A 27,958-nucleotide genomic window follows, 5' to 3' on the forward strand; every position below is an offset into this window, starting at 1 on the left:
GATGGGACAGTGTTGGGGTGGAGGAGGGAGGATTGTAGTCCAGGGAGGGGACAGTGTTGGGGGGGAGGAGGGAAGATTGTAGTCCAGGGAGGGGACAGTGTTGGGGGGGAGGAGGGAGGATTGTAGTCCAGGGAGGGGACAGTGTTGGGGGGGAGGAGGGAGGATTGTAGTCCAGGGAGGGGACAGTGTTGGGGGGAGGAGGGAGGATTGTAGTCCAGGGAGGGGACAGTGTTGGGGGGGGGGGGGGGGGGAGGATTGTATTCCAGGGAGGGGACAGTGTTGGGGTGGAGGAGGGAGGATTGTAGTCCAGGGAGGGGACAGTGTTGGGGGGGAGGGGGGATTGTAGTCCAGGGAGGGGACAGTGTTGGGGGGAGGAGGGAGGATTGTAGTCCAGGGAGGGGACAGTGTTGGGGGAGGATTGTAGTCCAGGGAAGGGACAGTGTTGGGGGGAGGGAGGATTGTAGTCCAGGGAGGGGACAGTGTTGGGGGGAGGAGGGAGGATTGTAGTCCAGGGAGGGTTGCCACCTCACTCCTTTAAACCCCAACACATATCATTACACAAGTTCCGAGGCTGATTTAATACAGATCAGGCGGTAGGTGAGTGTCATTAATCCGCCCCAGATCCTGTGTAATGAATGTGTTGGGTTGGGGGGGGGGTGAGGTGACACCCCACTGTCCAGGTGAAGTCCAATGGCGCCCAGTGATCCTGTATGTAGACGTCACTCTTGATGTGACCGGCCCATACTCACCTATACTCGCCATTACTCCCTCACACTCCTCAGTGACTCTCCTGGTTGTCAGTCTTCCCCTCAGTGACAGTCCATTTCCCGTCATCCTCAGCGCCCCAAGATGGCGGCCTCCATGCTGCAGGCTGTGTCCGGGCTGTGTGTCCGGGGCCCGGGGCTCCGCTGTTTCAGTGTGTCCTCCCGGTGTAGTAGGAAGCAGCAGAAGGTCCGCCCCTATCCGAGGACGGAACCCCCGGAGATCCCGGGCCTGGAGCGGATCACATACGCGGAGCGGGGATACTTCCTCCCCTGGCTGGCCCGACCCAAGTTCACCCGATGGAGCCCGGACTGGCACAACCCCCGGTACCACCGGAGTCCGCCCGCCCAGGACATGCCGCTCTACAAGGACACCGAGGCCTATGTCTTCAACCCCAAATGTCGTCTGTTGGGAGGTACAGGAGGGGCAAGGTGACCCTGGGGGGTGCGATCTCCGGAGTGGAGGGATTCAGTGGCTGGGGGGTGACCATGGGGTAGAGGGGAGGCTGGGTGACCCCAGGGTGACCCCAGAGTGGCGTAGAGGGGAGGCTGGGTGACCCCAGGGTGGCGTAGAGCACATCGCTTACCACCCTAATCAGCCACAGAACCTGTATAATTTGTTCAGTTTTAAAGGGATGAGTTGGCAACCATAGGGTGACGCGGGGCTCAGGGTGACGCGAGGATGGAGCGGGGCGCAGGGTGACGCAAGGATGGAGCGGGGCTCAGGGTGACGCGAGGATGGAGCGGGGCACAGGGTGACGCGAAGATGGAGCGGGGCTCAGGGTGACGCGAGGATGGAGCGGGGCTCAGGGTGACGCGAGGATGGAGCGGGGCTCAGGGTGACGCGAGGATGGAGCGGGGCTCAGGGTGACGCGAGGATGGAGCGGGGCTCAGGGTGACGCGAGGATGGAGCGGGGCTCAGGGTGACGCGAGGATGGAGCGGGGCGCAGGGTGACGCGAGGATGGAGCGGGGCGCAGGGTGACGCGAGGATGGAGCGGGGCGCAGGGTGACGCGAGGATGGAGCGGGGCGCAGGGTGACGCGAGGATGGAGCGGGGCTCAGGGTGACGCGAGGATGGAGCGGGGCGCAGGGTGATTTGAGGACGATTTGGAGAGCAGGGTGACGGGCGGATGGAGCGGGGCTCGGGGGGGCGGGCGGATGGAGCGGGGCTCGGGGTGACGGGCGGATGGAGCGGGGCGCAGGGTGACGCCGAGGATGGAGCGGGGCTCAGGGTGACGCCGAGGATGGAGCGGGGCTCAGGGTGACGCCGAGGATGGAGCGGGGCTCAGGGTGACGCCGAGGATGGAGCGGGGCTCAGGGTGACGCGAGGATGGAGCGGGGCTCAGGGTGACGTGAGGATGGAGCGGGGCTCAGGGTGACGCGAGGATGGAGCGGGGCGCAGGGTGATGTGAGGACGATTTGGAGAGCAGGGTGACGGGCGGATGGAGCGGGGCTCGGGGTGACGGGCGGATGGAGCGGGGCTCGGGGTGACGGGCGGATGGAGCGGGGCTCGGGGTGACGGGCGGATGGAGCGGGGCGACGGGCGGATGGAGCGGGGCGCGGGGTGACCCGAGGATGAATTTGGGTGCAGGGTGACCCGAGGCTGGAGTGGGGCACGAGGTTACCCGAGGCTGGAGTGGGGCACGAGGTTACCCGAGGCTGGAGTGGGGCACGAGGTTACCCGAGGCTGGAGTGGGGCACGAGGTTACCCGAGGCTGGAGTGGGGCACGAGGTTACCCGAGGCTGGAGTGGGGCACGAGGTTACCCGAGGCTGGAGTGGGGCACGAGGTTACCCGAGGCTGGAGTGGGGCACGAGGTTACCCGAGGCTGGAGTGGGGCACGAGGTTACCCGAGGCTGGAGTGGGGCACGAGGTTACCCGAGGCTGGAGTGGGGCACGAGGTTACCCGAGGCTGGAGTGGGGCACGAGGTTACCCGAGGCTGGAGTGGGGCACGAGGTTACCCGAGGCTGGAGTGGGGCACGAGGTTACCCGAGGCTGGAGTGGGGCACGAGGTTACCCGAGGCTGGAGTGGGGCACGAGGTTACCCGAGGCTGGAGTGCGACGTGAGGTTACACGAGGCTGGAGTGCGACGTGAGGTTACACGAGGCTGGAGTGCGACGTGAGGTTACACGAGGCTGGAGTGCGACGTGAGGTTACCCCGAGGCTGGAGTGCGACGTGAGGTTACCCCGAGGCTGGAGTGCGACGTGAGGTTACCCCGAGGCTGGAGTGCGACGTGAGGTTACCCCGAGGCTGGAGTGCGACGTGAGGTTACCCGAGGCTGGAGTGGGGTGTGAGGTTACCTAAGAACTGAGATTGACATAGGGTTACCCAAAGATGGAGCAGTGTGCAGGGTGGAGCAACATGACTCGAGGATGGAGTGGAGCATGGTGTGACCTGAGGATGCGGTGACTTGAGGGTAGAGGGGGGTACCTATGAGTGGTGTAGGTGACCTGAGGGTGGTAGGGAATGCTGGGTGACTCTGGAGGGAAGGTGGTTGGTGAGCCTTTTTGTGTAGGGGGATGCTTGGTAACCAAAGGGTGGAGGGTGAGCCAGGAGCAAAAGGGGATGGGGGGGAGCATGGTAAATCAAGAGGGTGGAGGTTATGTGGGGTGACCTGGAAAAGGTCATATACTGTACTTGTCAGGCCAGTCCTGTAGTCCCAGTTGGACGCACACCTACCTGTGTATATGTGAACTCACCCTCCACACACAGGACATTTCAGGTCATACTAGGCTTCCATCCCAGGAGACAACTTGTAGGTGTCAGGATCTTTGAGAACATTCTTCTGTTCTCCTCCATCTCTCTCCTACTGACCCCACCAGCATGGCGTCTCCTCTTCACTCCTTCCTCTCTATGACCGGGGAGGTAGTGATGGTATAAAGGTCAGTATTCTTTTTAGTGATCAGACAATTTGGTGTAGCCGTAGGACTGGTGGTGGTCCACATCTTGGCCTGGGAAGCTCTCTATCTGCATTCTGTGTTGCTGAGAGAGCTTGTTCTAGAAAAGTGAGGAGAAACCTTCCCAACAAGGACATGGAAAAGAACTGCCCTGAATTATCCAGAACCTGTTCTGTGCTTCCTGAACTTCCCTGTTATTGTCAGAGAGGGAGAGCCATATCTAGGACTCGGTGAAAAGTGTGTTGCTCCATGACTGTCTTCTCAATGAGGAGAACTGGTGGAGAAGATTTGAGCGGACAGTTTAGAAAATCTTCCATTGATATTTTTCTGTTGATAAGCCGGCCCTGGATTTGTCTGCAGACAGGATCAGTTGCCACAATAAGCTGTGCTGAATGATACAAATCTATAGATTCATGCAAAAACAGCCTGACTGGAGGAACCTTCCCTGACGACTATTGTATTCTGACAGCTGCCACCCATGGTGACGGCTTCTGATTGGACACAACTACTGTTTGGCTGACAATTCTCCACCTGACTCCTTTTGATTTTCAGATCTCAAATTTCAGCCAGTTCATGAGGAACTTGCCAAAATTTGCTGCATGTATGGCCAGCTTTAGGGAAGGGAAGTCCATTGAAAACAATCAACCAGGTATTTAAAGATGTGCAAAGGTTCTCTACACAGATGGAGAACAGACTTTTAAAGATATTTACCCCAAAAAAATGGGTTTGCTGACACGTCAGTATTTAAAGTGGTTGTAAACCCTTATATATACACCCAGTGAAGTGACTGGCCTCAGTTGGTACACACAGAGGAAGCAAATCCTCCTACTTAAGGTGTACCTGTTTATTTGCAGTCTTCCCTTATCTGCTTCCATTCAAAGTGCTGAATTTATAAAGCTTGCCTGAGAGTTCAGAAAAAAAAAAAGGGGACAGAGAGATTAAATTAAATACTGCAGAGCTCAATGAGGAGAGCTGATTGGCAGGAACACACGCACGCACGCACGCACACGCACACACACACACACACACACACTTTGGCAAGTGTTGGTCCGGCGTTTGCAGAGCAATTTTTAATGGTCGGCAAACGCTCCACAAACGCCGTATGTGCGGTTTAGCGGAGGTTGCTAGGCATTTGACGAGCGTTAAAACTGCCCCACAAACGCCTATAATGACTTTCAAACGGTGTTACCGCTCCGCAAACATGCCGCAAATGCTGGCCGGGCGTTTGCGAAGCGGCAAAATAGACTAGAATAGGAGGCTTCAACTCCTCCTGACTCGACCAGAGGCGTCCGTTTTGCTGCGACACTAACGCTCCCATTAGAACAGCACCATGTGCTGCAATGTGCAGAATTGTCTGAGGCGTTTGGGAAGCGGTAAAAACGCCTCTCTACCGCCTGCACATAACGCTAGTGTGAACGTAGCCTTACAGTATGTGTTAAAAACAGGGGTTTAGTTAGCACACATTTGCAAATACATGCGTAAGCTACAGAGCCACATCACGGCACCCCGACATTCTGTAGTTCCTAACTCTACAAATTTTAAGAGCCCCCATAGTAGAGGCACATGTATGTAATGGACAGACTAAGGGCAGGTGAACCCGAGGGAGCCCACCCCTCTCTAAAGGTACAGGAGCGCACTGGACACCCAGCATGTAGCACAATGGCAGCTAGGGTATCCAGTATGCCCCCTTACCAACAATTCAACAGTACAAAAATGGCCACTGCCCCAGTCTATAACTGGCCTTCACAGCAAGGAGCACATGGAATGGCGATGCATGTCAAACAACAAAACAGAAACATTCCCAGCTCTAACTTGCCAACCAGCCTGCAAACAAACCGAATTAACCTGTCTATCAGTATGCATTAAAAACGGGTTTAGTTAGCACACATTTGGAAATACATGCGTAAGCTACAGAGCCTCATCATGGCACCCCGATATTCTGTAGTTTCTAATTCTACAAATTTTAAGAGCCCCCATAGTAGAGACGTGTGATTGTGCTACATGCTGGGTGTCCAGTGCGCTCCTGTACCTTTAAGGAGGGGTGGGCTCCCTCGGGTTCACTTCTCTTGGTCTATCCATTAAATACATGTGCCTCTACTATGGGGGCTCTTAAAATTTGTAGAATTATAAAACTACAGAATATCGGGGTGCCGTGATGAAGCTCTGTAGCTTACGCATGTATTTCCAAATGTGTGCTAACTAAACCCCTGTTTTTAACGCATACTGATAGACAGGTAAATTCGGTTTGTTTGCAGGCTGGCCAGCAAGTTGAACCATGAATATTTCCTGTTTTGTTGTTTGACATGTGTCACCATTCCATGTGCTCCTTGCTGTGAAGGCCGGTTATAGACTGGGGCAGTGGCCATTTTTTGTACAACAGAAGAAGAAAGCTGCAGACAGAAATGACTCTTAGTGTTCTGGATTGAGAAAAGTGACTATAGAGGGATATGCTTTGTTCATATTTCATGTACAAGGTTTACAACCATTTAAATTTCAGTTCCATCATTCAATATTATGGAACTAATCAGATTTCATCTTTCACCAGCTGCTATGGCTGCCTGTACTTTGCACATAATGAATACATTTGCACCTATTCAATAAACCTGTAAATATTTGTCTGGTCCTATGTGGTAAACCCCCCAGGTGAAACTAAACTCTTTCCCTTTAGGTGTGAAGCAGGCCCTCTGGCTGACCAAATCCAGTTTAATTGAAGGCTTGCCACAGGGTATAAGGAGTATATATGAAGATCCGGCATACACATTCCCAAACCATGAAGAGCTGGTGCACAATACAATTTCCAATGCCTGCCTGTTGAGCACCATCGAGAACCAGAGACCCAAAGAAGAGTACTGGTGAGTGTCACACCATGACCGACCAAGTTAGGTCTTGAGAATACGTCCTCTTGTCACCTCATTCCAGCATGTACAGACTCTAGAGCACGGGTGTCAAGCTGGTGGCCCTCCAGTTGTTTCCAAACTACAACTCCCATGAGGCATTGCAAGATTGCAGTTCCAAGCATGACTCCCAAAGGCAGAGGCATGATGGGACTTGTAGTTTCGCAACAGCTGGAGGGCCACCAATTTGACACCCCTGCGCTAGAGTCTCTGGATTACAGGGGGCGGGGTTGGGAACACCTGATGTTCACAGGACAATTATTTTCCCTGGATACCAAGTTACCTGCATTCTTGGATACTGAGCAAAATACTCAGGTTGCCACCAGTGAGCTCTCCAGCTAGACATGCTGGTTTCTTGTGGGTTATGCTGATCCAGTATACTTTATCCAATACTTTTGCAGTCGCTGGCCTGGAGAAAGTGCAGATCAGAAGTTTCAACCTTGTGTGATGCTTAATTGTTCCCAGTCAGGGGCTTGGTATTGAAGCCAGAGACAGCCAGGCAACTAACAATTTCAGCAATGGAAGCCTTAAGCTGGGAACACACTATAAGAAAATTAGAAGCAAAATTCCGTAAGAGGAACAATTGTTCGATTTTCGTATAGTGTGTACACAGCTTTTAACATGCAATTCAGACTTTACAAACAAAATTTTCCGAGGGGACAAACTCCAAACTTTTTCTAGCATGCGAACAGAACAAACGATTTTTGTTTAATTTGTACTGTTTTCATACGAGAAAAATCAGATGCAAAAGACTGCACATGATCAGAAACAATAAATAACAATCTACATAAAAAAAAAGAAAGCCTTTGTCGTTTGAGAGTTTTTGTACAATTAGGCTTTCATGTCTCCATATTGCTCATTGAACATGAGATAGCTGAGTAACAGAGAGATGATTTCATCAGTATGCTGCCTCTCCTTCATTGTCCAGTACAGGTAGTACAGCTCTTTTGTATGCATTTTATGTGTATATTTATGTTTATGCAGAATATTTGTTTATACTAAAGACTGTAATCATTTTCCTTTAATCCTTAAGCCCAAGGCTGCTGCAAGGTCTTCTGCATTTGTGCCTGACCCAAAGCTGTTCATATCCTGGCCTCTCTGAAAGGAGTGTTATAGAAAATTATTGCCTAGCAGCATCCTGGAGAAGAGGTAAGTCCCATAGGAGAGCCTACAACAGGGAGCTGGCACTAAAAAATGTATATGAACCATGTTTGTTTGAAAAAACTATACACAACGTATGCTAACAATTGCACACATGAAGACCAAGTAATATAGTGTGTGCAAGAGATTTGTTACCAGGACAGGAAGTGAAGGCAAATCTCTCCAGATGAAACACATCTATTCTATATCTGCAGCAGGTTCATTGCTTTCTGCAAACTTGATTGCTGGGCTGCTCTGAGCCAGCAACGTTCTGATACGACCTTGTGATGGAGCTTGCTTGCCACCAACCAGGCATTCCTATTGGCCACCTCCAGGTGCCTGCAGTTTACATGTTGGCAGCCTTGCTGTTTACTTATTTTGCCCAGAATAGGAATTTAACTGCTTCCCGCCCCGCCTATAGCACTTTGACAGCCAGGCGGACCGCTATTGTTCTGGGAGGACGTCATATGATGCCCTCCCATTCTTGCTGTGCATGTGTGCCTGCGTGGGCCCACAGCAATCATTGGTGTGCTGTGTCCCTCAGACAAAGCAGATCACCAATCGTGGTAAAGAGCCGATGACGTAGGCTCTTTACCATGTGATCATCTGTGTCCAATCACAGCTGATCACATGTAAACAGGAAATGCAGATTATCGGCAGTCCTCTCCTCAAATTTCTGGTCTGTGACATGTTCCTTCCATGTATTATGCTTCTTTAAACTCCAGATCTGTGCAAAATAAAACAAAAACATACCATAGTGCAACACTGTTTTATATAACCAAAAATTAATTAGCATTGAGCAAATGAAAACAGAACTCTTAATTGGCCTGTTTGTTCCTGGTCAGCGACTCACAATATTGAAGTCAATGAATCAGCCTGACAGCAGGCAACTAGCATTTTCATAAGGAAAGGTCATCAGTGGAAGCCTGAGCAATTCTCTGACCTTGTGGAGTCATTAAGAGATGTATTTTTTACATGTTATACTGTTTTTAAACTGAAGCTTGTGTCTGTTCTGCAGAATCTGCTCTTTTTCTTGTGAGAGGACTCACTGGTGTAGTGATGAGCGCTAAAAGTGCTCTAGAGCCCCAGGCCTCGCCCAGCGACATCCAAGACACAGAACAGCAAGGCCTGGATTCCGTATACCCGCTGTCTCCGATGATCGATCTGCAGGAGGTGAACGTGTACGAGGAACGAAATCATCTAGGTATAGTTCCCAGCTTCAGCAGGACGGGCTTGAATAAAATATTTTAATTTGAATAAAATCATTTCTTTTATTGTTAGGGCAGCTATATGTTCATTTCTAATTTTAAAGTGACATATCACTTGCCCAGTGCAAAAAATAATAATTCTGTAAACATTTTACAGAGGAATAAGAGTATGATATGAAGAAGCTCATATATATATTTTAAGGCTGGCCATACATTAACTAGTTGCCGACCGCAGATAGCCAAATGACGGCTGTACTGCGGCCGGCCAGTTCTGGGTGGACGTCATATGACGTCCACCCAGAATGCGCTCTCCTGCACGCCCCCGGTGATCTGCGTGATCGCTGTGTCCTACGGACACAGCTGATCACGTGATGTGGTAAAAGGCAAATCACAGCGGCCTTTTACCACGTGATCAGCCGTGTCTATTGACACGCTGGTCACCGAAAATGCAATTGTTGGTTCTCGGCTGCACTTTCCTCACGCTGTCAGAGCGTGAGGAAAGTACTGCCAAGAACCAGCAGTTGTTAGAGCAGGGATCAGCACTGATCATCAGTGCCCAGATGATCGGTGCCCAGAAGTGCCACCCACCTGTGCCCATCAGTGTCACCCACCTGTGCCGCCAGTCAGTGCCCAGCTGTGCCACCAGTCAGTGCCGACTATCAGTACCCATCATCAGTGCCACCTATTAGTGCCGCCTATCCGTGCCACTTCATTAGTGCTGCCTTTCAGTGCAGCCTCATCAACACACATCAGTGAAGGAGAAAAATTACCTGTTTGCAAAATTTTGTAATAGAAACAAAGAAATTTTTTTTTTCAAAATTCTTGCTCTTTTTTTGTTTATAGTGCAAAAAGTAAAACACCCAGCAGCGATTAAATACCACCAAAAGAAAGCTTTATTTGTGAAAAAAAAACTATAAAAATTTCAAATGGGTATAATGTTGCATGACTGTGCAATTGTCATTCAAAGTGCAACAGCACTGAAAGCTGAAAATTGGCCTGGTAAGGAAGGGGTATAAGTGCCTGGTAGGCAAGTGGTTAAAAGAGAAGTACAGCTAGAGCTCTTTTGGCTGTACTTCTCCTATGGATCACAGGAGTGCAGTTTGATCTGCACACTTGTGACCCGTTTTCAGCTGACAGTGGGCTGATGCCAGTCCAGGTTGGGGAAAGATCCTGACTTTGAAGTTGGAATCCACCCCAGAGTCTGGAGTGCACCTGGTTCAGCCTCTCGGCGAGCCACTGAGGGCCTGAGCCATCCACTCCCTCCCACTCTACAGCCCAGTGCTCCGGTGGGGGGTCATCAGAGCAGACAGCGGTGCTCTTTGCTCAGCACGGCGGTGAGAATGCGCGATCAGCGGTCATATGATCACTGAGTTCCCACACTTAGAGCCAGCGGAGGACAGATTCAGCATCAGACTTAGCTAAGTATACCTAGGGGGAAAAAAAGCCAAACTTCTCTTTTAAGCAGGAAGGAAAGAAAATTACTCAATTCCCCCATCAACACTGTCAGTATTGATGGCAGAATTCCTCTTGCTGTGCTGTTGTATTCTGACAGCAGGAGGTTTCCCCACCAGCAGAATACAATAATCACTGCTGGTGGCTTTAGCCAACAGCAGTGATCGCACAAAAAAAAATCCAGACAGGCTGGTTGTACTGATGTCGATCAAGAGATCGTATTCAGTACAACAAGCCTGCTCGTAGATGGATCAAAATTTTGCCCAGTTTCTGTTAAACCGACCGAATTTTAATCAGTATGGCTGTCTTAAGGCTAATGTTACACAGGTGATTTTGAAGCAAAGATTAATCACTGCTACAAATCACTAATGCCATTGCTTTGCAGGGCCATTTTAATTAGGAGTCCCAGGTGATAGTGCTACAGAATTCGGTTGTGATCTGCTATAATTCGCTTTCCTTTAGCGATTTGGTAAGCGCTGGGGAAAGATCCCAAATTCAAAGTTGGGATCCACCCCAGAGCCTGAAGTGGCACCTTGCTCAGCCTCTCAGCAAAGCGATGAGAGCCTAAGCCAGACGCTCCCTCCCCCTCCACAGCCCAGAGCTGCAGTGAGCGCGGGGGGGGGCTGAGCAGACTGCGGTGACTAACAGTCCCACTCTGTGTTCAGAGCGGCTGTGAGAACTCAGCGGACATGTGATCGCTGAGTTCTCACAGTCTAGGGGGCCGATGCTGCATCTACCTAGGTAAGTATAAATAGGGGAAAAAAGCCCTACTTCTCTTTTAATAAAAAATTTAATTACAAAAAAAATTATAAAAATAAAACAAAGTTATAGTAACTTGTTGCCCTGCACACACCTGTAAATGCAAATATAGCACAGGGGGTACGCACATGTATGTAAACAGTGATTGCACCACACATGTTATATATCACCACAATTGTCAGAGTGGGAGCGTTAATTCTCAGTCCCTTATTTACAGTTCGAAACTCTAAACTGATGAGCTATAAAGGCATTCAAAGCATCATCTAGATAATTTTGGGTACGATCATTTTTCACCATTTTGCAGGTACATGCAGTTTTGTAGCTTGCACATTTGATATCTATTTACTCTGCACTGCTTCATCCTTTATTTATATGCTGCCTCTTGGTGGGTGGGATTTACTGCTGAGTGGCCACATATATTCGGCCCTAGGTAAACACTTTACTGCTCTGAGAGTGCGAACCCAGCAGGAGCGTCCCTAGGGTTGGTGTCACCCGGTGCGTTAACACTTAATAACACCCCCTCCAACGATCCCCGCAGAATGGGTCGGATCTGCGGATTGAGCATAATGGATTGGACTCTGATCCATTATGCTCCCCAATCCGCAGATCCGATCCATCCTGCGGGGATTGTCGGCATGCAACCTATACGGGGTGACACCGGACCCGATCCACGAAAAGGTAAGTTGTAAAGAAAGCCGACGATCCCCACAGGATGGTTCGGATCCATCCTGCGGGGATCGTCAGCTTGCTTTACAACTTACCTTTTCGTGGAGTGGGTCCGGTGTCACCCATGTGGTAGGTGTCACCCATTGCGGTGCTCACCCCCTGCACCTGCCTTGGTACGCCACTGGCACCCAGTACAGTAACGAGCGGGTACCAGAAAGCTCCCAATGCATACTTGCGATCATGTGACCTCTGTGACTGCTAATCACAGTGGTCTCGTGATCGGAATGCCCACCTCCTGGCATTTAGATCCATTTAAAGGGCTGGGAGCCAGCGGCAAGAAGGGGTTAAATCGTGTTTGTGTGCCATAAAATTTATTTTGTTGTACTTTTCCTGAAAATATATACTTGATAAACAAATATCAAAATGGTGAAAGATCATCAGTTCCAAGCAACCAATAACATTCTACAGTAACACAAATGTGAAAATAAAACATTCAATCCAAAATAAAACATCATTAAAATAAATAAGTCCTAAGAAATGTCCATAAAATGCCCAAATAGTGCTTCATCTCATCTCGATGGAGAAAATGACTGAATCCACCTCCAAAGTAAGAGTGCAGGTCAATCTCCCTTTAAAACATCACTCACCGGACCCAATTGCCACTCGCTCTCATGACTGGCAAAGGCGCAGCATAATGGTGATTGGATTCCACCTCCGGAAATTTCTCTCAACTTCCAACACTTTCCTCCAGCTCAAATCAACACAAACGTAGGAAAAAGAGAAACCCCTCCAATGGTGTAGTATCTCACATCACATAATTTTGTTAAAAGTAAACCACTCACATTTAAAAACCATAATAATCGCTCATCACATAAAACTGGCGTCAGGTACAGACTATAGTGTATCTCACCGTCTCGGGATGGCCGATATATCACTTCCGGCCCTGGCGTCATATCCGGTTGAATATTTGATAAACAGTTGCTGAAGTATTGTGCAACATAAAAATTGCAACTACTATATTTTTATTCTACAAAGCCTCTGTTTTAGAAAATATAGTTCTGGGAGTGTTACTTAATTTTTTTTGCCATGATTGTAGATTTGCAAGAAAAAAGTAAACATTGCTCTATAGGGGAACTGGTACAAATAATGCTTCCTTTTAATAGCCTGCTTATTCTGCACCGCATGCAATACAATAATCCATCCAATCCATATTTTCTTTTGATTTGTAATCCTTCTGCCACAGGATTTAAAGATGGTTGCCCATTCATCCACCCACATACTATATACCTTCTGGATCCTTGTAGCACCAAAGCAAGATTCCTGCCAGACCAACTCCGCGCCAAAATGATTATGACTGCTTTTGGGAGTGCTGTGGCTAAAGCCAAGATGCAATATGGGGTGAGTTCCGTGTTTTGCCAATGAGTAACTCCAAGTTCTGACAAGCAGGAAGGTCAAGATGAAGTGGAATTCCAAGCAAATGGCTAAATACATCATAACTCAAATAAGTCTGCACACCAAATAAGTGCCAAAAACATATAGTATCAAATAGCAAATTGTGATCTGTATACGTAAGTATAGAATGTACCGCAAATCTGCTCTACTGTGCTACACGAGTGGCTGTCTGAAGCTGTGAGCAAACTGTGCTACAAACAGTGTTAGGGAGACATCCACTACAAAATGGACAGGACCATAAAATGAAGGTGGAGGTGGAGACAGACCAACAACATTTTGGAGAGTCAGCCCCCTTACTCAAGTCAAGTGCCTTCTTTTTGGGTTTCTTCCACAACTGTTAGCTAGAAGCATTAATGGTGCACCGAAATTAAAATTCTGGTAGCAAAATAAAAAATTCAGGATGCACTTGGCCAAAAACCTTTTTTTTTAATTATTGTGGCTGACAGTTTTGCATTGAAGTCAATAGGGGGTGTTTTTGCATTGAAGTCACTAAGGGGGGGGGGGGGTTTGCATTGAAGTCACTAGGGGGTGTTTTTGCATTGAAGTCACTAGGGGGTGTTTTTGCATTGAAGTCACTAGGGGGTGTTTTTGCATTGAAGTCACTAGGGGGTGTTTTTGCATTGAAGTCACTAGGGGGTGTTTTGGCATTGAAGTCACTAGGGGGTGTTTTGGCATTGAAGTCACTAGGGGGTGTTTTGGCATTGAAGTCACTAGGGGGTGTTTTGGCATTGAAGTCACTAGGGGGTGTTTTGGCATTGAAGTCACTAGGGGGTGTTTTGGCATTGAAGTCACTAGGGGGTGTTTACGCATTAAAGTCACTAGGGGGTGTTTACGCATTGAAGTCACTAGGGAAAGTTTTCGCATTGAATTCACTAGGGGGTGTTTACACGTTGAAGTCACTAGGGGGTGTTTTCGCTTTGAAGTCACTAGGGGGTGTTTTCACATTGAACTCTGTAGGATGCGATTTTGCATTGAAGTCTATGAGGCATGATTTTGCATTGAAATCTTTGAGATGCGATTTTTCATTGAAATCACTATTGGATACGAATTTGCATGTGAGCTGCTTTGACACATTTCTTTTATAATAAAAGCAGAGAAGCCATTATCAGCACCTTTTTTCCTATAGACAAAATGCTAATAGTATTTTCTGCTGACATGTTTCAGCCCCTGGTATATCGGTGCATCCCTAATAAGCATAGTGGAGCAGATTTACTAATGTGTATGTATGTGTGTGTGTGTATATATATATATATATATATATATAAAATCACACTTTATTTGATACTATAATGTATTTGATATGCTGGCATATTTGTGATTTTATTGATAGCTCTATACAGGCCTTATCGGGATGGTCTCTTTGTATAGTTGGAGCCCCTGTATAATTCTTGTTGCTTGGGGTTTTGCTACAGAGGAATGTAGAGTGCAGATCCTATTTAAACAGATAATTACATGGTTGAAATAGATATTTGTTTAAAGTGTTACGTATCTGTAATGCCGTCCAGCCATTTTTTTCATACCCACACCTCTGCAAGTCCATAAGATTTCTCAGCTACATCAGGATAACCGCTTCTAAGGAAGATTGTACTTCATGGACAGGGGGTGATAATGCTGATTTGCTGTCTAAAATTGGGGGGGTGGAGGCAGAGAGATAGCAGCAAGCTCAGTTCATACTCAGAATAATGAATTTAATCAGGATCAACTTGAGGCACCAATTTTACAGCATGGAATTGTGCTTAAGTAACTTTACTTTTAATCCTTGGCTTGCACTGATCTCAAACTTTATAGGCCATCCACGCCATTGCTTTGTGGTAGCATGCTATTAAATGTATGCGTTACTGCTACGCATGGTAATGCACCAAGCATGATGCATTGCACTGTGCTGCCATGCACATCTACAGATTGCACCTGCTCCACAGCCCATTGCAGCGCTCCACAATAGATGATTGAAACCCACTTTGGCACCCACTTAAAATGAATGGGCTGCAGTAACACAGCGCCATAAAGCACTTTGCTTGGTAACTGCAACACACCATAGTGTGAACAGGCCTTAAAGAGACCATAGTTTAAAGCGGCTTAGTGGTTAGCACTTCTGTTGGGCAGCATTGGGGTCCTCCGCTTGAATCTCATGCAGGACACTATCCACATGGAGTTTGCATGTTCTCCCTGTTCTTGTGTGGGTTACCTCCTGGTACTCTGGTTTCCTCCCACACTCCTAAGGCATGCTGGTAGGTTCATTGGCACCTGTTTAAACTGGCCCTAGTATGTGTGTGCATGCATGTGAGATCTTGAGGGCAAAAAGTTTTATGTGAATGTACAATATATGTGAAGTGCTGTGCAAATTGTCAGCACTGTATAAATGCTTGGAGTGATAAATGTTCAGCTCTATTAAACATTTTCCATTACCGTACCATATGTGTATTGTATTACACATGCAGATTTGTACATAATCCATCTGTTTGTTCTTTGTATATTAACAAAGTGGTTTTGTCCTCCATGCTGACTGACAATCTAAATCCACCCTTAAAGTGATAGTAAAGGTTCTTTTTTTTTATAGATATAAAAAATATAATAATGATGTTATACCTACCTGCTCTGTGCAAGTTTTGCACAGAGTAGCCCTGATCCTCCTCTTCTAGGGCTCTCCTGGCTCCTCCTGCCTTTTGAGTGCCTCTATAGCAAGCTGCTTGCTATTAGGGCTCGATCTCAAGTCAGAATGTGTGCTTCTATTGACGAACACTGTGCTGCTCAGCACAGTGCTAGGCTCTCCACCCAGGAAGGCCATAGATTCCGATTACTAACCACTTGCCCTCCTGAGGATTTACCACCCCCCCCCCCTTCCTGACCAGACCATTTTTTTGCATTACGTCACTGCATTACTTTAACTGCCAATTGCGCGGTCATGCAATGCTGCACCTAAATGAAATTTACATCCTTTTTTTTTCCCCACGAATTGAGCTTTCTTTCGGTAGTATTTGATTGCCTGTGCAGTTTTTATTGTTTGAGCTATAAAAAGAAAAAATGACCGACAATTTTGAAAAAAAAAAACAATATTTTTGACTTTTTTGCTATTAACCATTAGCCGCCCGGCCAATGGCCGTTTGGCGGCTTCAAATGCGCTCCTGTATTCCGGGTGCACGCCATTTGGCGTGCTCCCGCACATGCGCAGTTTGCGGCACAGCAGAGCGGCGCAGCAGCGGGATCTGTCACGGGCCGTGCACCTCGGACACGGCCGATGACAGATCCGAGTACCGCCTCCCGTAGCTGGTACCATGTGACCTGCTGTGACCAATCACAGCAGGTCACATGATAGTTGTATACAATGGATTGCTTCATTCATGATGCCATCCATTGTATACTAGTGCCTAGCTGTGAATGGTCACAGCAGGTCACATGCACATGTCATGTGATTAGCTGTGACCAAATCACAGCTAAGCACAAAAAAAAAAAAAAAAAGCTGAATGAATCGATTTCATTCAGCTAAATGCTTGCTTATAGCAAAGTATTTCTTTGCTATAAGCAAACTGTGTAAAAAAAACAAAAAAAAAAAACTGATCACTCCCCCAAAGTAGTACAATGTTACTATGGTAACATTGTACTACTTTGTTCATAGTAAAATATGAAAAAAAATCTTTAAAAAAATGTAATAAAAAATTAAATATAATAAAAAAAAAAAATATATATATATATATATATATATATTTTTTTTTCATACTGTCACCAGTCAGTGTCCATGTTCACCGCCATGCCAGTTATATGATGACGCTGTACTGCACTGGTGACAACATGTAAAAAAAAAAAATAGTGAAAATAATTTTTTTAATTTTTTCATTTTCCGAAAAATTATGACAAAAAAATACAACTTCAAAAAACTCGCCATGCCTCTTATGAAGTACGTCGGACTGTCTACTCTGCAAAAAGGGGTCATTTGGGGATATCTGTACTATTCTGACATTCTTGGACCTCAAGAAATTAGATTGGCCGTCAGTACTTCAGGATTGATCAATATTCAGATCTATACCATAGTTTGTGAACTCTATAACTTTCCTACAAACTAAAAAATACATCCTAATTTGGGTTATTTTCACCAAAGACATGTAGCAGAATACATCTCGGCCTAAATTTATGAAGAACAATTATTTATTTGTAAACTTTTATAACAGAAACAAAGAAAAATGTGTATTTTTTTCAAAATTTTTGGAATTTTTTTTGTTAATTTAGAAAAAATAAAAACCCCAGCAGTGATTAAATACCACCAAAAGAAAGCTCTAGTTGTGTGAAGAAAATGATAAAATTTTAGTTTAGGTACAGTGTTGTATGACCGCGCAATTGTCATTCAAAGTGTGAGAGCGCTGAAACCTGAAAAATGGCCTGGGCAGGAAGGTGTAAAATCACACGGTATTGAAACGGTTAAACATGTCCAATAAAAAAAACCTTAAATAAAATTTCTGTCATAAATTTAGGCCAAAATGTATTCTGCTACATCTTTGCTAAAAAAAAACAAATCCCAATAAATGTAAAAAAAATTGGTTTACGTGTTTTAAGTTATAGCGTTTACATATGGTGGTATGTATACTGGGAATTTTTTTTTTTTTCTACTGGTAATGGCGGCGGGCATCATGACACTGGGGGGAACTGATTTAGTGTCACTGACATCCCCAGTGACACCAATACAGTGATCAGTGCTAATAAAAAGCACTGTCACTGTGCTAATGGCACTGGGAAAGGGGTTAACATGTGGGGCGATCAAAGGGTTAACTGTGTGCTGGGTGCCGTTTACAACAGTGCTGTGTTTTTGCTTCATTGTAAGCAAATTGCTTTGCATGGCTGTTCTATGCAGAGCCATGCAAAGCAGTGTGCAGGAGATGACGGGAGAGAACGTTTTTTTTTTTCTTTCTCACAAACAGTTCTCCCCTCCCCCATCGGAGATGCTTGGCGCTGGTGAGTAATTACGTGATTTTGCGCACCTGTGCCGCCCTGCAGTAGTACATCTGATATAGGGTGGACGGGAAGCGGCTAAACAATACAAAGGCGAAAGCATTGATATAAAGCTCTTTTGTTTTCTATGTTTTATGTATTGATATAAGGCTGCATCTATTTTTCCTCCTTTGTATTGTCTATGGATTGTGGTTACTCAACAATCTCCTTCATTGTATTTCTGGCAGTGAGCTTTCTGTTTTTTTTCATTTATTTGTGTTTTACATAAAATTACCTTTTATTAAAAAAAAATCCTGATATGTAGTTCCCTTACATAGTTTTATATATACCTATATTAATACAAGATGTAATTTGACATTGTCAGGTTTTCATCAGCCAATGTAAAGAAGCCCTAGAGAAAAACTGATCCAAATGTGTAGGCTGCCATTGCTGACCTGTGTTCCTGTTGCTGATCTAATGGATTCAGCACCTCCTACATCGCTGGCCTGGAAGAAGAATGCAGATCAGGAGTCCTGCCTTGAAGGGAGAGAGAGAGCAGCATCTAACCTTTTCCCAGGAAGGACAGATATGGCAGCTAGGGTTGCCACCTCATCCTTTTAAATTCGAACACATATTAATTACACAGGTTCTATGGCTGATTAAAGTGGTAATTAAACTCACTCAGTGCCTGTGTAAGGAATATGTGTGACGGAAGTCACTTTGGGTGGGGGGCCCATGGAGCCCAGCTCACTTTGGAGATGTGGGAGACCCCTGTCTTAGCTCCCCATAGCCCTCTTATGTGTAAGTCACCCTGTGCCTGTTAGGGGTACAGGGTGATCTGTCCTAATATTGTGTAGACATGTCTAGGAGATAGGTGGGGTGGGGGCTGTGGATTGTTTGGTGTTGTGTGGCCGCATCCCATTGTTCTATTGTGTGTCTTGCTTGGGAGCAAACTATTATGGGATGTATGTGTTTATGTGTATTAGCTTAGTAGGAGGGTGTCTCCAGCAGCCCTTCCTCCTGATGGAACTGTCTGCTGGAGTGAAGTTTGAATACCTGTTTGTCTCTTGTTGCTAAATGTAGATTGCCCCACCCTGTGTCATTCTGCAGGGAGGGGAGATCTCCCTAGTCTACTTTCTGGCTTACCTCAAATCTGTGGTGTCTGTGGTCGGTGTTCGGACGGGGAAGCGGTATTCTAACGGAAGTACTCAGCGCAGGCTGGGACGGTTCCAGTACAATATGTGTTCGCCTTCATATATCTCTCTATGCAGGGGTGTCAAACTGGCGGCCCTCCAGCTGTTGCAAAACTACAAGTCCCATCATGCCTCTGCCTTTGGGAGTTATGCTTTAACTGTCAATCTTACAATGCCTCATGGGACTTGTAGTTTGGCAACAGCTGGAGGGCCGCCAGTTTTAAACCCGTGATCTATAGATTTGATCTCCTTCGCGAGAATATTTTACAGAAAGTCAGCCATGGTTAGAAAAATGTCTCCTCTCACTAACACCTTTACCTCCATTACGGGTTCTGAAAAGGCTGAAAACTTTAATACGTTTGATAACAATACACAGCCATTCCAAGGAAACATGTCCTGAGGAAACATGGAGTCTGCCATTGCTAATCTATTTTTAGGAAAATTCTCGTTATCTGGCTGCCTGCTGATTCTCCAGCTTTTTTTTTTTTTGAGTTGATGATCTGTAATAGTCATGTAGATGAGGACTTTACAGATCTACAAGGAGATCAGCAATAGTGCAATGGTATCCTCTGTATTTTTTCATGATGGGTGAAATTGTATCCAAACCTCATAACACAAATGTAAAGTGTACATAAATAAACGTTTACTTTTTTCTTTTTGGTTTTGGATGGAATTTTGAATGGTTAAAGTGTTACTAAACCCACAGCAGTAAAATCAGCCTGTATATGCAGTAAAGCATGATTGTGTATACTGTCCTCTATCCATCTGTTGATAGTACATAGCCCTAGGAATCACTTTTGTACATGCTCAGTTTGGTGTGTATTGCTAGAGAGGTTTTGTTTTTTGGGGGGGGGGTGCATGTGATCAGTACAGGGCCAATCAGCACTGTCCAGACAGAGGATCAGGGGTTATGCGGCCTCATAGAACACTCAGAGCAGAATGAAAACTCCTCTTACAAGTTTTAACCAGTGCTCAGCCGGACACTGATAGAAGTCACAGGACTGCAATATACTGCTGATGAGAAAAGGTATTTAGCAGTTTATTTTTATTAAAATAATTGCAGTTCCATGTTCTGTGTACTGTGGGAGACCGGATATAGTGAATGCAGGGTCCTGGGTTTATTAACACTTTAAGATCCCTGACTTTTTTGGCCTTTACAAACACTTTAACATATTGCAGCTTGGACCTGCTGCAAGATTTTGATATTTCCCCTTGCAGATTTTTCCAGTACCTTCAGCTATGCCATTCCCTTATCAGCACAGGCCAATTGATCTAACATGAAACTGATCCCTACTCTTGCCATGGATTCCCTTGCTTCTACCACGGATAGAAATGGTCTTGTTTTCTCGCTCTATAGTTAGTTGCTGGATAAATCTCTGTCCAATCTTCATATACCTGATAGGTTAGGGTAGGAACAGGATCCTTGGGAGCTTGATGAGGAGACTTGGTGGGCCGTGCTGAGCAGGTTTTACTAGTATCCCTTTCGCCTATGCAATGATCATCTCAGTTTTCTGTAATACAGAGTATATAGAACGCCTGTGAAGCTCCATCAGTGGAACTGTAGGGAGAGTCCGGATTGCCCAAGATGCTGTAATTCCCCTGCGGATCTCTGACACATTTAGTGCTGACTCAAGCTGGTCCGTTACTTGCACCTTATTATCGATACTGTAAATACGGTTTTTCAGGTAAAACTGAACAATGGTCCACTGACGTGTGTTATATTTTTAGATAATAAAGATTTTCCACCACAGGTCAGGACCTCTATTACCTCTCCTTAGTCTTCACCAGTTGAGAACGGCCCTTCATGACCATAGTTGGGACCGGTCCTTTCCTGTTGTAGCCATTGGGACATGATGTAAGAGGCCCTTGACGGCCGTAGCCTTGCTTTATGGATGACGGTCCCTTTACTACCTAAACCTTAGTCAGTTTTTTTGGCCGGTCCTGTTTACTGAGCATTGTACCTACTTTTGGATGCTGTAACTGGTGTCTATTGTTTGTCGGTTTTGTGAAGTTACCGTTTTTATTGTACCTGTGTCATAAAACTTAATAAAGAAAAAAAAAAAAGTTAGGCACAACCAGAGCCAGCTCTCCAAACCATGCACTTCTGCAGTACATATACCAGTTAGAAGCATATACAGTGAAGGAAATAAGTATTTGATCCCCTGCTGATTTTGAATGTTTGCCCACTCACAAAGAAATGATCAGTCTAAAAATCGAATGGTAGGTGTATTGTAACACTGAGAGACAGAATAGCAACAAAAAATTCAAAAGAAATGCATGTCTAACAAATGATGCACTGATTTGCATGTTTATGAGGGAAATAAGTATTTGATCCCCTATCATTCAGCAGGATTTCTGGCTACCAGGTGTCTTTCATACAGGTAACAAGCTGAGATTAGAAGCAGTCTCTTAAAGGGAGTGCTGCTAATCTCATTTTCTTACCTGTATAAAAGACGCCTGTCCACAGGAGCAATCGAACAATCAGATTCCAAACTCTCCACCATAGCAAAGACCAAAGAGCTGTCCAAGGATGTCAGGGACAAGATTGTAGACCTACACAAGGCTGGACTGGGCTACCAAAGTATCGCCTAGACCTAGGCTGATCATTTCTTTGTAAGTGGGCAAACATTCAAAACTAGCAGGGGATCAAATACTTATTTCCTTTACTGTACCTAGTGGTGTGCCAGAGATAGAGATTTAACCATAAATCCCTGAGCAATCCTTTTTTTCCTTTTTAAGATTAACACTGAAAAATCCATAAGGACACTCGGGTCAATGGGGCTAGACTTGGGGTCTTTAGCCATGGATCCCACAGCTTTTCATGTCTGCGGGGAGTACCCCTTTGTTGTAAAATATGATGTTCTTTGAGAAGTGCAGAGTTAATCTGTGTGCGCCAATCCTCAAACGTTGGGGGAAGAGGAGGCAATCACTTGGAGGCTATACATTTGCATGCTAGGAATAGCAATCTGGTAATCTATCACCATCTGTGCATACCAAGTTTTTGTGGATATTATAGAAAGAAAAGGATATGGAAAGGAAAAAAGAAAAATTATAGGACAGAAAAGGGGAATAAAGAGAGGCGAAAGTAGAGAGAGAGAAATTGGGGGAGATAATTGGGCGGAGAGCGGTGTTGTGGGGGGGGGAATTCAAGCATGGTGAAAGTGGCGAGGGGAGAAAAGAGGAAATACTCTCAGGGAGCAGGAAACGCAAAGACAGAGCAGTGCCTAACTTTTTTGATTTTTGTCAAGGCTGTGGCTGTTTTCTTTTAGGTACACTTGTTACTGGAGTACACAACTAAATATTGCTGTATTTGGCGTCCCCTGATTATATAATGGGAAGGCATTTAATTGACTATCAGGACTGCTAGCCAAACATGACACTCGTATTCTTCTCTTTGAAGTGAATGTACTTCTATAATATTGTACTGTGATTGTCTATGTGTACTGCTCATTGACTGATGGCGGCAGGATTGTATCCTGCAGTCTCTTTAGTGTACCTTCTTTACCGTCTTCTTTTTCTGTCGTTTCTTTTTTGTTTTTGGATACCTAAAAAATTGATGACAAAGACTTTTTTGGTAAAAAAAAAAAACCACATTGCAGCTTACCTGTCCTTAGATGTGGTGGCTGCATTAGTTTCTTTGAATAAAATAAAACCTGCGCCAAAGAAAGAAAAAAGTATATATAATATAATCCAAATGTAAATGCTGCTGCTCATGAAAGGAAAAAAACAATCAAGTATAAATATAAACACTCCACAGCGCAAAAAAAAATTTATAAACACTCCACAGCGCAAAAAATGTTTTCCGTGGGAATCGTTTTTGGAGAATATCAAGTGCAGATGTATCTGGGGAGGATATACCCCGTCTTTTCAGCTTGACTCTTTAGCCATGCCAGCAAAGAGTCCACTCCATGTGGTGAGTGGGGATTGGATTATCAATCACGGATGGTGTGAGCACTTTTTTTGAAGATTTTGTTGAGCATTGTTTCTGGGATTGAAGCACATTCTTATATACTTTTGGGACTTTTATTTATAAAAAAATGTTTTGTGCTGTGGAGTGTAGTTTATAGTTACATTAGTTTTTTTTTATTTTTCAGGGTTTTTTTTCACATGGCAGTCTGGCAGTAATAGACTTCCTATCCTTGGGAAGCAATGCTCACTTGTCATACAATATGCATTGAGCAGTATTGTCCCATTAGGACAAGAGTGTACCTTTCACTGCCCTCGATAACATGGAGGGAGGCGTTCTGTAGTCTGCAGAGTTTAGATGGTAAAATGCTAACTGAAAAGATTCAACAGAGGCAGAGGGCACAGGGAGTTACCAGCTCACAAGATTTCTGGCAAGACCAACAGGTGTTTTTTGTTCATCATTAGCATTTACATACACTTTAAGAATAACTGTGATGTTCAGGTTTTGACCAACGTAGCTACTCTAATATTTTCCTTTGCTATTCCCAGGAGGATGTCAAGAATTTGGAGAAGCCGGTTGTGGTTCAGAGTGTAGCTACAGATGGACAGCTGTTCCACTTTATGGTTCTGCAACTAAACACTCTGGATTTAGAGTCCAGCAATGGCATAAAGAATATTGTCTGGATGGATGGAGACCAGGCCTTGTATGATACCGTTGCAGGCCCAGCGAAAGTCAGAAGGAAAGCGGCTGTGGTAAGTAGTGTGGGGACCATGTAATGCTGTTAAAGCGCTAGTAAACCGCAAAAGAAAATCCCCCCAAAATTGTCCCTGCAAAATAGTAGCATAGTGTGCTAGTATGCATCACATACTAGCACATTATGAAAGACTTACCTTAGAACGGCAGCATGCTGTCACTGCTGTAGGTGCCTCCATCTTTACCCAGTCTTCCTTCCGGGTTCGTGGGCTTCCGCTATTTGACTGGCCAAGACGAGATGATGTCACTCCCGCTCATGCGGGCAGGAGTCAAGGTTGCGGCACAGCTCTCTCAATGGGTTACATAGGTAGTCTGGCTGAAAAAATACAAACATCCATCCAGTTCAACCACAGAAAAAAAAGTTATAATCCTACACCCACAGTTGATCCAGAGGAAGGCACAAAAAACCCCCAGCAAAGTATGATCCAATTTGCTCCTGCAGGGGAAAAAAATTCCTTCCTGATCCCCCGAGAGGCATCGGATATTCCCTGGATCAACGTTACCTATAAATGTTAGTATCCAGTTATATTCTGTGTATCTAAGAAAGAATCCAGGACTTTTTTAAATCAATCCACTGAGCTGGCCAGAAATAACTCTTGAGGGAGTCTAGTCCACATTTTTACAACTCTTGCTGTGAAGAAACCTTCCCGTGTTTGGAAAGAAAGGCAAAAAAAAACAGGAAAGCATGATCCAATTTGCTCCTGCTGGGAAAAAAATTCCTTCCTGATCCCTTGGGAGGCAATCGGATATTCCCTGGGTGGCATGACGTCCACTGAGAGCGCAGTGCGCATGCGCCAGTGATGTCACTAGCTGCTACTATAGTAAATATCTTCTAAACGATCCATATTTAGGAGTTATTTACGGTACCTACAGGTAAGCGTTAATGTAGGCTTACCTATAGGTACAAGCAAGCAAGTAGGCTTTACTACCACTTTAATACAATAGAGGGGAACATTTTATTATTCAAACCCATGTGTCTCATGCCTTTGTTATGGTAGTAGTTCTTACAGGTTCTGGGCTGCCATCAACATGCAAATCAGCCTGTGTAGTTCTTACATGAAAAATATCTGAGAAACCAAGTTTTGTTTTTTTTAATTTCTTGGAAACATTGGTGAAAAGATGAGTTTGAGTTCCTAAAACTGCACATTTCACTTTCATCCATAGACGTTTCCACTCTCCTCTTGGATTTTAATCTATGTTATTATGGAGCATTCTAAAGAAAAGTAAAACCATTACTCTAAGGTGGGCAGGAATTGGCAGAGATGCAGGGGCAGTTAGGGCGGCTTCACACTGCTAATGTTGTTGTTGAAGTGCAGATAACCTGTGGTTTTTATGTGAGTTAGCTGTGCTTTCCCATAGACTTCTATAAGGTCTATGTGGTTTTGGGGCAGTTTCAGAAAAGAGCATCAAAACTCCTGCATGCTGAATCTTCGGTGCACTTTCTAAAAGTGCACCGAAACCGCAGGACATCATAGAAGTCTATGGGAAAGTGCAACTAACCCACATGAAACCCACGGGTTAGCTGTGCTTTGCCCAAGGAGCAGCAGAACTGCACAGTGGAAGCTTGAAGCTGCTTTGTCCCCCCCCCAAATGTAAACCCTTCAAAAAGAGAGAGCAGATACTCAACAGTCTCTCCAACTTCCTGTGCCGACCATCACTGCTATAATGATAGGAAACCACTGCTCTTAGAATCTGGCACTTTGAGTATGTTGGATTTCTGGGTCCCCCGCTGTACACATTGGTTCCTCCCACTGGTGGTACTTTGCTATAGTGTCCTTCAGTGATGAAGGGGTTAACAGGAGCAACCATCAACCACAGCAAGGACCAGGATCTGACACTTCTGGAAGTGTTGATTTCTGAAAATTCTTCAGCCAGTAGTTCACTTGATCATATCAATGGTGTGGGAAGTGGGAGAGTGATTATTTACTTCTTCTTTTGCAGAGGGCCCTTGGGTTGCATATTTATTTTGACAGGGCCAATGTAAGTGAATTTGTTGCTTTGCTTTGAATGAGCAACAAAAAAAAAATAGTTTATCAATTGTTCATCCTCTAGTCTATACCCTATGAAACTGGAGTTTTCCTTCCAATTAGAAAGGATTAAACCAGGTGCAGAAATATATTGAATTCATTTTGTCATGATTTTAAAAATACAAAAAGTACCACAAACAACTGTAGAATAAATCCATAAAATGTGTTTGGCTACAACTGGTAATAGAATGCGCTGGTATTATCACAATATAACGGGGTGGAAAATTTCCATTAAAAGCTTTATTTGGCTTTAGAACGAATGCCTTGTATTTGGTTTGCTGATAACAGGTGGGGCATTTGGTTGGAATAGAATCTGCTCCGTTTTTTTTTTTTTTATTGGTCTCTGTCTCAGCTCACACTATATGCGCAGACAGCCCAACCGGACATATAAATATGTATGAAATGTGAAGAAAAAAATTTAAAAAAAAAGAAGCTTCAAGGGTCATGTATCTAAATTTGTCTCTATAGCGCCAATGTACTCTTTATAGGTCTTTACAGAGTACATTAAATCGTTCTCATTAGTCTCAGCCCCCGAATGAGCTTTTAGCCTGTCTGTGTACACAAACAACACATTAAGGCCAGTAGCCGCTTATATTCTGGTGCGGAGGAAATTCTCACATACAATCTCCTTAATATTGGCCTTGTGAGAATTGATACCAGGTATCGGTGCTGACCACGGAGAAATCATGCTGCAGACATGCTCACATTTCATTGATTCGTGTATTTTATAGCACTTACTTATTCAGCAGAAATTTACAGCAAATATTATTGGTCCATTCCCATTTATCAATGCCCACCAGCAACACTTCCAGCCATTAGCTGCAATCACAGATAAACTCTGTTACTTTGTAGTGTTGGTGCCCTGCATTCAGTATGAGTACAAGTAATCACATTGTCTGAGAGCAGAACTATTTGTTGTTTATGACAAGCGTGACACTTAGCCCTGGTTCACACTGGATCTGACTTCGAAAAACGTGCGACTTCACTTGAAGTCACATGATTTCAAAGCCGCATGTCACTGCGACTTGGTATTCATCTGTGTGACTTCATGCACAGATGACTATGCACGTTGCGCCTAAAATCACAAAAAATAGCGAAGGAACCTTTTTTCAAAGTAGTGTGGCACTGCAATGTCGTCGCCGATTTGAACGGTTCCATTACCGATAATAGGGTGCAACTTGTCATGTGATTTGGAACTGTAAAATCACGTGACAAGTCGCAGCGGTGTGAACCAGGGCTTAAAGGGAGAAACTGGTTGCAATGGGCAAACACAATTTCTCAATAATTTTAATAAATGAGCTTTGGAGGGGTGTGTCTGTTGACAACCACCTCACAATTTTGTCAGAGGTTAGACTAGGGGTCTCCAAACTGCGGCCCAAGGCCTTTATCTGGCCCTTGGGGCACTATTTCTCCCAGTGATATGATGTACTATTTCTCCCACTGACACCAACAATGGGACACTATTTCGTACACTGACACCAATGATGGGACATTATTCCTCCCATTAATACCAATGAAGGGTTTTAATGGGAGGAATACTACCCCATGTTTATTTTCACTGATGCTGGGCCCGGGACATTCTCTGCCCCCACTGGTCACAATCTGGTCCTAAAGTTTGAAGGACAGTAAACCAGCCCTTTGAAAAGTTTGGAGACCCCTGGGCTAGACTGTTAATATATAAATTAGCTGATTTGTGTAGGCAACTAGAAAAATGTAATAGATGTAGTAATAAAATGTTTCCTCTTCTTCTTTCAGGTACCTGCTGGAGTCTCTGGACTCAAACCAGAAACATTTCAGACGTTTTGGGCAATGTACCTGCATGGGGCAGTCTAGATGAGCTGGGAGATACCTGTACATACAGCTTATGGAATAAACATTTAATATTTGTATACCATTGTGTCATTCTTCATTTACCAACATCTAATTGGGAA

At 45.1% G+C, this 27,958-nt stretch overlaps 2 protein-coding genes across 2 annotated transcripts in view; one reads left to right on the forward strand and one right to left on the reverse strand.

The window, feature by feature from the left end:
• CYB5RL (cytochrome b5 reductase like) overlaps positions 1 to 1,171 on the reverse strand; it is a 33,493-nt gene extending 32,322 nt beyond the window's left edge. Inside the window, exon 1 of the mRNA XM_089666591.1 lies at positions 750 to 1,171. The gene's annotated coding sequence lies outside the window, so the exon portion shown is untranslated. The remainder of the gene's footprint in view (positions 1 to 749) is intronic.
• Positions 827 to 27,916, forward strand: MRPL37 (mitochondrial ribosomal protein L37). Its single transcript, XM_089666590.1, has 7 exons — positions 827 to 1,177; positions 6,328 to 6,511; positions 7,587 to 7,702; positions 8,712 to 8,897; positions 13,022 to 13,176; positions 23,796 to 23,999; positions 27,783 to 27,916. Exons 1-7 carry the CDS (start codon positions 850 to 852, stop codon positions 27,858 to 27,860), a joined length of 1,251 nt encoding a protein of 416 aa, XP_089522716.1. The 5' UTR covers positions 827 to 849; the 3' UTR covers positions 27,861 to 27,916.
• Positions 27,917 to 27,958: the final 42 nt, after the last annotated feature.

This window comes from Staurois parvus, unplaced genomic scaffold, assembly GCF_062004578.1.
Source record: "Staurois parvus isolate SC_StPar_1 unplaced genomic scaffold, SC_StPar_1.0 ptg002753l, whole genome shotgun sequence".
In the NCBI taxonomy this organism is placed as follows: domain Eukaryota; kingdom Metazoa; phylum Chordata; class Amphibia; order Anura; family Ranidae; genus Staurois; species Staurois parvus.